This window comes from Eschscholzia californica, unplaced genomic scaffold, assembly GCF_041429995.1.
Source record: "Eschscholzia californica isolate CP2 unplaced genomic scaffold, dmEscCali1.0.p SCAF_3, whole genome shotgun sequence".
Lineage (NCBI taxonomy): Eukaryota > Viridiplantae > Streptophyta > Magnoliopsida > Ranunculales > Papaveraceae > Eschscholzia > Eschscholzia californica.
This window is the reverse complement of record NW_028238420.1, coordinates 59,696,466-59,710,164: the sequence shown is the minus strand read 5'-3', so window position 1 is coordinate 59,710,164 and position 13,699 is coordinate 59,696,466. Positions and strand designations below refer to the sequence as shown.

Below are 13,699 nucleotides of genomic sequence, written 5' to 3'. Positions count from 1 at the left end.
TTTCTGATGAAAGCTTTTTTTTGTAGAGATTTAGGTAATTTCAAGTCTTAGATTCCTGCATCAAACTTTTTTTTTCTTGGAGTTAGATTCAGAAAGTAATGAATTTATTCTTTTTCTTGTCATGGAAGATGAGAGAGAAAATGCGATGAAAGAGAAAATGGAGATGAAAATGGAGTTGAAGATGAGAGAAAAAAATGTATGAAAATGTGAAGATGAGAGAAAACTAATAAAAGAAAATACGAGAGGAGAGACAAAAATGAAAATTTCAGAAAAAAAAAATTGTTGATGAAGGTTAAGTGAGCCGTTGGGAAGGATAAACAAATACATATTTATTAGAATCAAACGTAATCTTAGAAGCTCTCGGTAAATATAACAGATATAAAACAATAGATGGATGAAAACCTTTAAAAAGTGGGTCTTTTAGACATCTCCCTAAAGATAGGGGGCAAGGCAGCAAACCCATTATAATCTAGGGCCAAACAGGAGATAACCCTTATTTTGTGTATTAAAAGTCGAAGTCGTCAACGAATTACAGTTGGAAACTTTCAATCCTTTTTGACCTAGTGGGCCCACAAGACGTAAAAGACACAACGCTAGCTGTTGACCACTCGTTGCTTAACCGAACCACATCAAAATGAATGGTGTAAAGCTAGATTAACACCGTTTCTACCCGCCTACTTGACCGACAATTTTCTTTGAGTGTCCTCGAGATTGCCGACATTGAATCTAAAGTTGATGCCAAGTGTACGGTGGGATCAAAACCAACAATCAAAGTGAACGGTCGAAAATGAAAAAGTATAATTGCCGGGACAAAAATGGAAAATTCACCTCCACGTTTTTCACTCATCTCTGTTTCAATTCTCATCTTCTTCATCCCTTCGATGAGTCCCCAAACTTTCTCTCTCTAAACTCTCTCCTCCATCTCTCTCTCTCTCTCTCTAGAAATGGACGGAGAAGAAGATCTAAATTCACCTTTACTGACGCAAGGTCATCTTGTAAAAGGATCATCAGATGAAGAAGACGTGATTATAGATATTCAATCTAATGGCGAATACACTCAACCTGTTCATCCAGGTTACCTAGAAGAAGAAGAAGAACGAAATCCATTCGATTTTATTGGTGTTGATTCTTTAGTAGTACCAAAACCATCACCAATTGATCCTTTTCGAAATCACACACCTAATATTGAAGGTCTTTATGAATGGTTGAAGATGATCATCTGTTTTCCAATCGCAATTATTCGTTTAATCTTCTTTGGTCTTTCTCTTGCTATTGGTTTCATCGTTACGAAATTAGCTCTTTGTGGTTGGAAAGATAAACATAATCCAATGCCTAAATGGAGATGTAGGGTTTTAGGTGTTACTCGTTTCTCTTCTCGTTGTATTCTCTTCTCTTTCGGGTTAGTGACTTTTGAGGCAGAATTAGGGTTTCCATTAGAATTAGGTTAAAACTTTGTTCAAGTACTGAAAGTTGTTTGCTTTTGACCTTTTGTTGTAGGTATCATTGGATTAAGCGAAAAGGAAAACCAGCTCCAAGGGAGTTAGCACCAATTGTTGTATCTAATCACGTATCTTATATTGATCCCATTTTCTTTTTCTATGAATTATTCCCCACTATTGTTGCGTCAGAATCGCACGATTCTCTCCCGTTTGTTGGAACGATTATCCGAGCAATGCAGGTAAAATTCTTGAACAGGACATGTCTCTTTGAAATTTTGTACTTCAACAAGAAATATGCTGAACTTAATGCCTTAAAATTTTGTGGTTTTAGGTTATTTATGTGAATAGGTTCTCAGCATCATCAAGGAAGAATGCTGTTAATGAAATAAAGGTAGAAATTCTGTACGAATTGAGTGAATAATTTCACTTACTTTAATTTTAATTAAACCTGGATTAGTTCCTCACTTTTATAGTGACTCAGACATGTGTGTAAAACTTCTATCGAAGGCCATGCTAAACAAATTAGTTTATAAGCTTAAACTAAGTTTATTGTTAACTTGGGTATAAGTTGGACTATTTAGTTCTTTCACTTCATAATTTGAGATCACTATATTGCTCTATCGTCTACTTCTGTCTCGGCGGTTAGGCAATGTATACCGTGGAGCCAATTACAAATTTTGATATCAATCCGAGTAACTCAATTTAGGACAAACGGGATCTAGTCTAAGTCATTAAAGGTTTGCCACCATTATACCACATCCTTTTAGTTGCTACATAAGGAGGTAGCTCTTCTTGGTTTTATATTTATGTCGGTTTCTTATTTGATGACATATAGAGGAGCTAAGAAAATAAATAAAAAGAAAAGATATGGTGAAAGTAAAAGGAAATTGTGGTGAAATAGCATATGCGTTTAGGTATTATCATTTGGTTCCCTACACGTCAAAGGATTGTACGTTTTCCTTCATAGTTTTCATTGTTTGTTTGTATAACAGGGAAAATCACCATGATCAAATTATACCCTGTTTCACTTTTGGTCTGGCAGTAGAGAGATCTAGTCGTACCAATTAGTTCTATCTAAAGCTATATCTTACGTCAAGGCATATTTATTTTATTTAACTGTTAACTGGGTGATCTTCATAAATTTCAAACTTCTGGTGATACAAAGAGAATAGAAACCATCTTAAATTTATGATCATTAAATTGTATGATGGGGAATAGGTTTTTAGCTATTTGATACAGAAATGTACTTTCAAGGATTTGAATACAGAGAAAGGCCTCTTGCGCTGGATTTTCTCGAGTACTATTGTTTCCTGAGGGTACTACAACTAACGGGAGGGTCCTTATTTCATTTCAACGCGGAGCATTCATTCCCGGTTATCCAGTTCAACCAGTGGTGGTTCGGTATCCCCACATTCACTTTGACCAATCATGGTAGGACTGTTTTCTTACGTAGAGGTTCTTATACTGTTTGGGATAGTATCTCAAAAACCTTACTACGTCGATGCTTTTCTTTGTTTAGGGGAAATATTTCCTTGGCGAAGCTCATGTTCAGAATGTTCTTCCAATTTCACAATTTCATGGAGGTATTTATGTTCAATAAGCGTCTCTTGAATCCCATTTTTTTGTTTGTTTATTTGTTCTTCATTTCTTCTTATTAGTTACGATTCTAACACCATTAAACATTTGCATAAACTAGTAACTGTAAACTATTCTTTGGTTGAAGTTCATGTAACTACAGAACTACTTATAAGGATTATGGACACTTTTATGTACGATTGAACTTTGTTCTCTATTTGTGAGCTCAATTGCTAGATCTTACCTCATTCTCCACCGTTCTCCACACCTAAGGTCGTTTGCACATATATCTGTCTTGGAAGAATCCAATAGAATACTAAAACATATTTTATTGAGGTTTCTCCTCATCAAAGCTCAATCCAGTACTATACATGCTCAGTAGTTACCTTCAGAAAGTTTTTCTCTGAAGCATATTTTCTTCTTGAATAGCATATAAGAAGCCTTTTCTACCCCATATTTGAGATAATCAAGTGTCTCTGTTAATCTTTCTTTGAATGTTTTCCTTTTTTTAGGAGGTTCTTTTTCTTTTTTATGGGACAGTTTATCCAAAAAATTTGTAATACCTAAAGAGGTAGTTTCTTGACTTTCCTTGTTTCTTGAACTAGCCCACTCTAGGCCCCAAAACAACCACCTTTACACCTTCTCATACAAAAAGTAGTAAATGATTTAGAACATATATCAACCCTCCTGTGAGGTTTCATGTACTACCAGTACATATGATGCTTTGCAGGGCATCAACTAAATGTTATTGTAAGCTTCGTTTAACTCTATCCCTTGGTTTTGGAATCGAGCAACATTTGATAAATATGGAACTAAAGTTAGATTTTAAGATCTCTTATTCTAGAGTTACCAAGTGGAATACCTTCCTGTTGTTAGCAACTCGAAAACCAATCACTTGTTTGTTATGCTGGGCGTTCCTTTTGTTTATTTTTATATTGTAATTATTTCTACTCCTTTGTTTAAATAAAGTTCAAAACTATTTGAGGTTTCTCATTCTGAAATTAACAGGTGGAATACCTTCCTGTAGTTATGCCACTCGAAAACCGAAAGGAAACCGTAGTTCATTTCTCTGACAGGGTGAGTTGATTCTGTTTTTCTTTTACTTTATGAGTATGAAATGTGATGACAATTGATTTTTTTTTTGTATGTAAAATCAAATATCACTATTGAGGGATAATAGGGTGGAACTATTTTCTACTTTAATTTTCAATTGAAACGAAAACTGAGCATAAGAAAACGGATATGGCTTGCCAACTGTCATTTGTTGTATCTAAACGAGATTGTGGAAGGAGAAGTATCGTTAAAATCTGATATAAGATTTAGACACTGGACTTGGCATGAGTATGATTACTTGATATCTAATCTGAATGATCGTAATGTTTATAGAGATGACTTACGAGTGTGAAGACGAGATGAAGTAAAAGACTACCCTTAACATATCATTTTTGAACTTTCATAGTTTTATTAATTATTTTTTAGTTTATCTTTATTGTTTTTGTATGACCACTCTTAAATAGCTTTGCATGAGTTATTCTTATTTGCCAAGATAAAAGAGAAGGTGGTTGCATTCTGTGGTCATTCACATTGTTGCTTGATGAGCTCGTAGTTAAAGTTTCGCCTTGAGCATTCACTTGAGCCACCTAGAAGAAATTTTGGTTTAACTTACTTACGGAGCGGATCATCAACACCAACTGTTCAGGAAGTGAGGATTTAACTTGTGGGTCCAATTTTGAGGAGCAATGATTTTATTGCTTGGCCGCTGGTTTAAGACTCTATTTTTCGTTCAATGCCAACTGCCGACAGTCAATTTTAGGTGGAGAAGATTCAACTAAGCAGCAAATTAGGTTATAGAGGATGCCTCATGTCATTAATACTTTATTTGACTTGAATCCCGAAATGTGTCTTAACAAAGTAATATATCTAAAGTCAAATAAGTAGTTAACAGAAACCGGTCTTCTAAGTTCTAAGGATATATCCTGAAGATCAAGTGGAAATAAATCGAAGTTATTATCCCTGGAACATTTTTTGTTACTGTGGTGCTATTATTAAAAGAGGATCAACTCTTTCAAGTGGTTACTGAGGATTTTAACTGTGTTGGGTCTCCTAAAATAAAGAACCTGCAACACTCATATGTCGCACGAAGAAAGTGAAAGTTCAAATTGTTTGATGTGAAAGCATAAACCAGTCAACCACATATCATGGGATCTTAACTAGTAAGCAGGACATAATCCTGCATGTTCCAAAAAAATTTTATTCAACAAAACTTTAACATAGCAGGTATTATTGAACTGTATTGTGTTTGATAACGGACTTTGGGGTACCCATAACATATATGCCAGTAAATTTTTCCGGAGTTTATGCTGTTTCCACTAGATTATAAAGTCTGTGACCTAACACCTTTTACTTGATACCTTGCAGACTAGCTATGCTATTGCAAATGCTCTGAATGTTGCACAGACATCTCATTCTTATGGGGATGTGATGCTTCTTACAAAAGCAGCTGAAGCGAAGCAGGTAAAACAAAATTCTTATCTCATGAGTCATGACTCATGACATATCTTTTGCAGAACGAAAGATTTAGACCCCAACGATCCTACTTCAATCTCCAAACAGAGAAACTTCTTAATTGTATTTCGTAACAATTTGATAGGAAATCAGGTGATGGGCTTGTGTGATATTTTCACAAATACTATTGGTTAAAAAAATATTCTCCTAAGTAAGTCAGCCTTATCAAGAAGTTGTCTCTTAACGAGACGAGTTTCCTACTGTGTAGGTCTGAATACCAATATCAATAGAATGGACCATGCATTTATTTTCAATTTGCATCATATTTGACATTATGACATGCTATATGATAACTGAATTCAGGCTCAAACTCATGAGTATGGGTATATCACTTATATTCAAAGCAAATTCCAATCCAAACTGTTGTTGAACTCCAAAGACAACCAGATAGGGACTACTATCAGATTTTTGTTGATAGGATCTCTTGAACACGTGGCTCATCCTCATAGAATAACCAATCCATTTCTGAAACTTGTAGGCCATTCGAAATTGGTAAAAATAAGCGAAACAGTATGTAGTTTAAGAAACCTTAAATTTGACCAAAGTTTTGAAAAAACTAAGGTGTGATAATTTTTTGGACTGATATAAGGTGAGTAGGGTTGATTTTAGTTCTCTTTGAGTGGCCCACCTTGAAACAATCTATTGAATACCTGGTGTTATGGAGGCTTTGAGAATTGAGATTTTCATAGAATTATATCACATAAGTTTATTCATCGTGAATATATTTAGTTTACATTTGTTGTCATCAAAACCAAAACACTTTCCATCAGCGTTGAAATTATCAAATAGCTGGATCTCGTATGTACTAAGAAGTATGCTTTTATACCTCAGATTTCATACTGCAAGTCTTAGTAGTCAATCATCTTTTTATCATTATTATTTATCGTTATATGGTAATTATTATTATTTTTTGCAGCAGAAGGCCTCCAATTATATGGTGGAACTGGCTAGAGTGGATAATGTGAGTTGTCTTGTTGAAACATATTTATTTATAATTCCTTTTGTATTTCGATACACTACAATCATCTTGGTCTCGACATATAATTCCAATTTCAGTAAAATAGAGGTTGTTCGATATGAAGTGGTAAACTATCTCCTTTTTCGTAGTAGAGGCCATTAGGGAAATCTTCAAATAACATCAAAGCAGGGGTTTGCTCAAGCAAATAAAATATACACAGATCAAAAAGCCAAAATATTCCTCCTCGGTTTGCTAGATTGAAATGGTGAAAGTTCGTATTACTTTTGAAAAATGTTTTATAAATTCTACAATGTTTTGGAATGATGATTTTGCAAAAAAGGGTAATTCCACGATTTTCTTTCCTCGGAATAACAGATTAGTATAGGATCTTGTTTGGAAGATCTTGAAAAACGCTCTTTAAGTATATTTAAAATTTCATCGTAGTCCAATTTGTAGTTAGAAGTAATAGATTTTAAAGCTTAAAAGAATTAATAAAGACAGTACGAAATTTATATTACGTTCTATGGACATATATCCAATACTAGAACTAATATTTTATGACTTAACACTGATTTAGTTTTTTAATATAAATTATAATACGAATAACTACTTTTTTTGCCAAATATTCTTTCATGTTGCATCATACTGTTCTATTACTTGGTTTGATGGACTAATAGGAAAATCATTTTGTTTTTCTACAGTCGCTTAACATAACCACATTGGAAGCTGTTGAGTTTCTCGACAAATTTCTCTCGATGAATCCAGATTCTAGGTAATGTAGAAGCATTTCCCTACTCAATGTTTGAATGATTCCTGGTCTCCCTAATTACAATATCAGAATATCAGTTTGGTACACAACACACCCATCTTCTTATTCTTTTTCCTTCTCTGAGAATTATTATACAATTTATTTATCTATATAAAAATTGGTCTGAACTATCTATGTCTGGATTTGAAAGGAAGATGGTGTATTGCTTCTCGAAATTTGTCTCATGATGGATTATACATGTAATTACAGAGCTTTTTGAGTCACTTTGTCACGCTTCACTTCAGCCTCGACTGCACATTAGAAAGTAGATAGGCTTCGACAACCATGCTGATGGAAACTATATGCAAGCTTTCACTAGATGTCTAACTTTGTTCTGTTTCATATCATTATCTGATACGAGGAAGGCAAAAATCATTACATGACTCCACTTTCTCCTCTACAGTCAATGAAAGTTTTACGATATTGTGAGACATGAAGCATAGCTTAGGTTTCGCTTGTTCTGAAATCTGAAATTCAATATTATGCATTACGTAAGTTGCATTGCATGCTTTTGTCTTTCTAATAGAGTTGGATTTTAAAACAAGTATTCCTCTCCACTAGATATTATTTTCAGCCCCAAAAATAAGTCTGAATTTGACAAAAAGACTTATTCTAATATATGATATTAGGAAAAATAAATGCAAGGAATAATGGAATAGTCCATATTATACAAGTAGTTTACACATACTGAATTCAGGTTTCAGACTCAGGTCCACCGTCCACTGAAGAAACAACCACAACCTAAGTATTACATTCTACTGTTTATGTCTCACTTACTCTGCTGTTCAAAACCAAACCAGTTCCATCATCGTCCTCGTTTGAGAAGTGTATAACTTCAATAAAAGAAAAGGATTTTAGCTAGATATGCGAAATCTTGGTACACCTTATGCCTTGTCAGAGAAACCATGGCATATCACTTGCAGATACTTCATCACGAGATCACACTCTACAACTTCAGATATATGGTCTTAGTTTTCGAATGAATCTCCGGTAGCAATTGATATATGTTTCCTTTCCTACGGTCCTAACTTTATGTAGAATTTGTTATCTCTTGTTTGGAGGTAAAGAAGTTGTTATGGTAAAACCCATATGGTGGTTAGAAAGTTAGCTCACGCTCCCACATGTTTTTGTGTAAAAGATACAGTTGTTTTCGGTTGTTAATCTTGTATTTGACGCGGAAGCATATGCCATCTTTTGTTAAAAGTGTACGCATATATGTGTATTAGTGTTGAATAAGTGGCATAGAAGCGAAAAAGCTTTCTTCCTTTTTACTTGACTATTTCCAATAGTGCATATTCTGACGTACTAACTCTGTCATTCTGTTTATAGTGGACATGTCAAAATTTATGATTTCTTAAGGGTTCTGAGGCTGCCATTATGTCCTATTTCTGAGAAGGTTAGTTGCTATAGCCTATGATAATTCATGGCACTTCATATGTTTATAAACACCCCAGTTCCTCATTCATATTATTCGTACCTTCTTGATTCAATTATTTAAATTTCTTTTATACATAGGCTGCTTATATTACTCTTATTTATACCACGCAACTAATATTGTATCCGTTCCAGATTTTCTCGTTTATCGATGTGGAGAAGCACAACATGATAACATTTCGACAGGTTATTCTTTTTGTTTCGTTTTGCTACTGCCTTCTACCTGTACGAGTCTCTGTACAGAGATATTCCTAGATTTGCTTTCTCTCTAGTTATCCTCATCACTGCAGATAGTTAATGATGTACTCTAGACAAAAGAAAGACAATACATGGATGTGTAAAGTGAATGTAAACTAATCCTCGAGTAGCTTCCATGTTGTAACGGTATAATCTGTTGTTTGGTCAGGGTTAGAACCTTGTCAATTTGGCTCCCTCCTTGCATGTTTTGATTTCTGGTTTGAATTTCATTTTGCATAATTAGTCGTCTTAAAGAAGTGTGATTTTTCATTTGGTTGATATCTGCAGTTCTTATTTGGGGTAGCTCTAGTCATGAAGCAGCCACTCTTCTGGAGAACCTGTGAATTAGCTTTTGCAGTATGTGATGCCAGAGGACTTGGATATATGACAACAGAACAGGCAAGTTATTTTAGACAGTTTAGCCTATCTGTTCCTCTCGTTTCCGAGATTTTTTAGTTTGTCTTAAGTTTTAACATTTGTGTCCCTTGGCTTCCTACTTCATTTGTTACAGTTCAGTGATTCTGTTCGACCAGCTATTCCAAACATAACGAGCGAACAGGTTAGTACTATAACCACTGCTTTCTACCTCCCTTGATTGCAACACGTAATCAAAACCTGCGGCTTTTGAGGTTTCTACCATTTGCGTTCTTCCCGAATTTTGATTATGAAGAACAAAACATAACAATAGATAATGGCTTTATGGCGCTTGCATATTGAATATGCTGAGGGGCTTTATTTTATCTTTTATTGCCTCTCCGACGTTTGCCTTTTGAGTCGCCATGTCATTCAAATATTTATGTTTTAATTATAGCCATATACTAATATACTATTTGTTGTTTATTTAGTTGACAACTTATTGGTTTCCTGAGGTTCTTGCCGATTAGTCCACTGCGTTTTCACTACTTAAATGCCTTCCGCAATTTCATGCTATATTATTAGATGCAATAGAAGCATATATCGGCCACCTAATTTTTGACCTGTCAGCCCGCTCCACTTTTTCGCTTAGACAACCTTGAAATTAGGCAAAGAGAGTCAAACCCTCCTAAACAGATTTGCACTTCAGTACTCGTTTAAAGTACTTTCAAATTGCAGGTAAATCAACTATTCAACTTATTTAATGCCGATAGCGATGGGAGAGTCAGTAAGGATGATTTCGTTAGCTGCTTAAGAAAGAATCCTTTGTTGATAGCACTTTTCTCTCCGCGATTAATGCTTAGAGACCTACCCGAAGCAGAAGGTGGAAGACTCGTGGAAATCATGTAAAATATGGATATAGGTTGCAGAGACACTAAGTAAGTTTGTACTCTTTAATAGATCAGATAATCTAATTTATGTAATATTTTATTTTTAAGGGAGTAGTTCTGCAGTAAAGTTATTGAAAATACTGCAGATCTCACTAAACCTTCAAATATTTATCAGGAAAATAAATCAAGATTTGGTGTGCAATAATTTCGACCACTTTTGTCGTAAATTGAGAATGTGATGGTTGTTACTTTTGTGCAAACCTTGCAAAAATCTACGCAAAATTTGTGCAGATTTTACATTGCATCTGCACTTTTGTTCATGTTTTAGTTTTTGCAAACTTTATATAGGGGGTTGAAGTTTAAAAATGACTGACCTTTTGTACTAAGAGAAAATTTTCCTCATTATTACAATAATTTATTCGGGAATGCCATGCAGATGTGGTTTTAGAAATAAACAGCCAACAAAATTTTCTTGGATTCATTGATGTTACCATTTAAATTGCTAGTAATACAATTGGAAAATGACACAGTGAAAGCATTGTCCTTTACAAATGAAGAGATAGTTATATACTAAGAGCAAATCCAACCTAAGCATGGTTAAGGTCAGAAGTTTAAATTTTGGCCTCAGCCAAGCCATCCAAGGTCAGCCGGTTGGGGCTCAGTCGACCCTAATCTTAGGGTCGACTAAAGTTCATCAACATGACAATGGTCATGGTGGGATTAATCCTAGCCGTTGGATCAAATCTAACGGTCAGATCTTTTTTTAATTTTTTGAAAAATTTTAATTAGTTTAAACATTTTTTTAAGCTCTACAAATTAACAATTAAAATACATCCCACTAACGACCCACTACGTTCTGCGTATACTTTTTCTGACTTCGAAAAAAAAATGTGTTTCGAAAATAATTCAAATATATATTTCACTGGTATACAATATCACAGAAAACTCATACACGCGTTTCCACGCGCAGAAAAAGGTTGGAATTGCTCAGACCAAGGTTTGTGTATCAAATATTTGCTGTAAATAGTTCCTACAATTAATTACCCTAAAAATATCTGATTGTCTATTCTGAGACACTGTGTGAGTGGAGGTTGGGGTCCCACGATGGATGCCAACCATGCTTCCAGATTCCCAACGTCAATTCACTACTCCAAAAATATCTATTTGTTTACGCGCACACGCGCAACTCTAATTGGTTAAGTTAGTCATCATTAAAGCGCGTGAGCGCGTATGCCGTTTAACGTTCCCCGTTTTGGAAAGATATTTGTAGCGTCTGGCTATATATACTGTCAAGTGGCAAATAACCTAAAATATCTTCAATTTTTTTGTTGAAAAAATATCTTCAATTTAGGAGGCACGTGACGGTGTCTGGTTAGTGACTTACCAATGAAGTTTTCTACTTTTAACCCACCACCACTTGTATCAAGAGAGAGACAGAGAAAGTAATGAGTAGTAATTTTGATTAATGCAAATTGATACGTGTCAGTCACATACATCGTTTGTCCAAGTAAGCAAGGGTGAGATATTGACACATACAGTGGCGTGGCTGAGATATTGGGGGTCCGGTGCGAAATTTTGATCGGGGCCCTTTATATCGCAATTTGAAAGTAAAAGAAAATCATGCACCCTAAATAATTATCCAAAATAAATTTGTTGTAATTATTGTAAGTATTCAAAATAAATTTGTTGGAACTTTTGTAAGTATTAAATCTCAAGAACTTACAATTTCATTGAATTTGTTGTAATGATCGGAATATAATAGTATTTGTACAACAAACTAAGTTGACTATTCTTTTTTTGCAATTTGATAGAGAAAAATGACTAAAAAGATAGAAAAAGACCTAAACCCTATGGAGAAAAAGAAAAATTGAAAAGTCAAATATTTAGTTTTGATATTTTCGTTTGGCTTCGTATTGGCATCTAACACGTCTAGAGAAACCTCTTAAGTGTATGAGAACAGAAACAAGTGATCAAGTTAAAGAAGTGAAATAACTAACCTAGTAAATACTTAGAAGTCATTTGTGGGGGCCTACAAAATAATATATTTGAGTCTTCAAACATTAGAGCCCAAGCCAGGTCTTCATGGCCCCATAAACCAAAAAAAGAAACTGAATGTCGTACAGGGGAATCGAACCCACGACCTTCATGTAAGTAGGGAAGAACCAAACCAGCCGAGCTAATTTGGTTGTTGTTTTTTAGAGACTTTCTCACTGTATATATAATTTTATAGATAGTGTTTTCTCCCCCATAGGCTCATTATCTATTCTCCTGCTCTCGGAAAGAACTTGTCTTGTCCAAACATTTTTTATTATGATGAAAAATCCACCACACAACTTAAACAAAACTTTATTGTATCAACATTTATGTCCTATAAGTTCAACAAAAAAAAACATTTATGTCCTATAAACTACTAAGTTTGAGCACCCACTCGTACTTTATGCTCTCAAGGACCTACCAAACATTAATATTGTTATTATTATTACAAACATGAATACACTATATGCAACCAATGAATGGTAATTTAGTTACATGTGTTTAGAACAACAATTTTAGAAACATTTATACACGTATAATCACCCACCTCTTGTAGAAATGTGACAATGTCAATTGCATTGGCATATTATAAATACTCCAATTACGTTGATTGAGATTTTGGCATGTAGATAATTAAATATTATCTTCAGTGATTTCAACAACAAAAAAATTCTTCAGTGGTCGTTTGAAATGAGAATAGACAGTCAATAAATTCGAGATTCATTATAATCGACTATTTTGTTATACAAAATTCTACATGTTTTTACAACAGAAGAACGACCATTGGATGCTTGGATTTGTGTTCCATCTCTTTGAGAGTAGCAATGATCTTAGTATCCAACAGTCTTTTATCACCCACTCAGGCATGCAGTATATGTTATCAAGGGACCAGATGATCAAAGATCAATGGCGTGGCCGAGAATTTGGGAGCCGGTATGTTTGGGGCTCTTTCTCCAATGATATCTAATCGTGTAAATTTTTTTTCACGCATTATACATTAGTAAGTGTCCTAAATGAACTAAGTTGTGTATTTTTTTCCTCTCAAATACTTATATGCAAAAATCATACACGTTTGACAACACTCTTTCCATGAAAAGAACAGAACAATAACTATTTAATTTCATAAACATACAAACAAAACTAAAGTAATAGATTATCCATAACTCAATACCATAACTAGTAGCAGTTGTTTTTTTTTTGTGAAGAAAATAATTGTTGTTAGAAACAGTTTGAGATAATAATGAGATGATAAAATAACAAGAGGTTTACCAACTCAACTACATCACTATCTTGTTTTAGTGTATAATGCGAAATTTATATACTTAATTTGGCATTTAGGGGCCTCTATCTCTTCAAAAAAATTATGTGATTTGAGGGGCCCCAGTGCGACCAGGCCGGTCGCACC

At 34.4% G+C, this 13,699-nt stretch overlaps 1 protein-coding gene across 2 annotated transcripts; it reads left to right on the top strand.

Annotated features, from left to right (window-relative positions):
* The first annotated feature begins 826 nt into the window (after positions 1-826).
* Positions 827-10,462, top strand: LOC147552613 (calcineurin B subunit-like protein). Of its 2 annotated transcripts, none has more exons than XM_086667449.1 (14): positions 827-1,399; positions 1,498-1,678; positions 1,771-1,830; positions 2,707-2,870; positions 2,959-3,022; positions 4,023-4,091; positions 5,433-5,528; positions 6,499-6,540; positions 7,239-7,309; positions 8,675-8,741; positions 8,915-8,965; positions 9,305-9,415; positions 9,528-9,575; positions 10,109-10,462. In XM_086667449.1, the coding sequence occupies exons 1-14, from the start codon at positions 945-947 to the stop codon at positions 10,277-10,279; spliced, it is 1,650 nt and encodes a 549-aa protein (XP_086523575.1). In that variant the 5' UTR covers positions 827-944; the 3' UTR covers positions 10,280-10,462. The 2 variants fall into 2 exon arrangements, with proteins under 2 accessions (XP_086523575.1, XP_086523574.1); XM_086667448.1 differs by having other exon boundaries at positions 6,496-6,540.
* Positions 10,463-13,699: the final 3,237 nt, after the last annotated feature.

Excerpts from the sequence above, each read along its gene's own strand:
- LOC147552613 (XM_086667448.1), top strand. The coding sequence starts at position 945 with ATGGACGGAGAAGAAGATCTAAATTCACCTTTACTGACGCAAGGTCAT. Across the intron at positions 1,400-1,497 it reads TGTATTCTCTTCTCTTTCGG|GTATCATTGGATTAAGCGAA; the intron begins GTTAGTGACTTT and ends CTTTTGTTGTAG. Across the intron at positions 9,576-10,108 it reads CAAACATAACGAGCGAACAG|GTAAATCAACTATTCAACTT; the intron begins GTTAGTACTATA and ends TTCAAATTGCAG.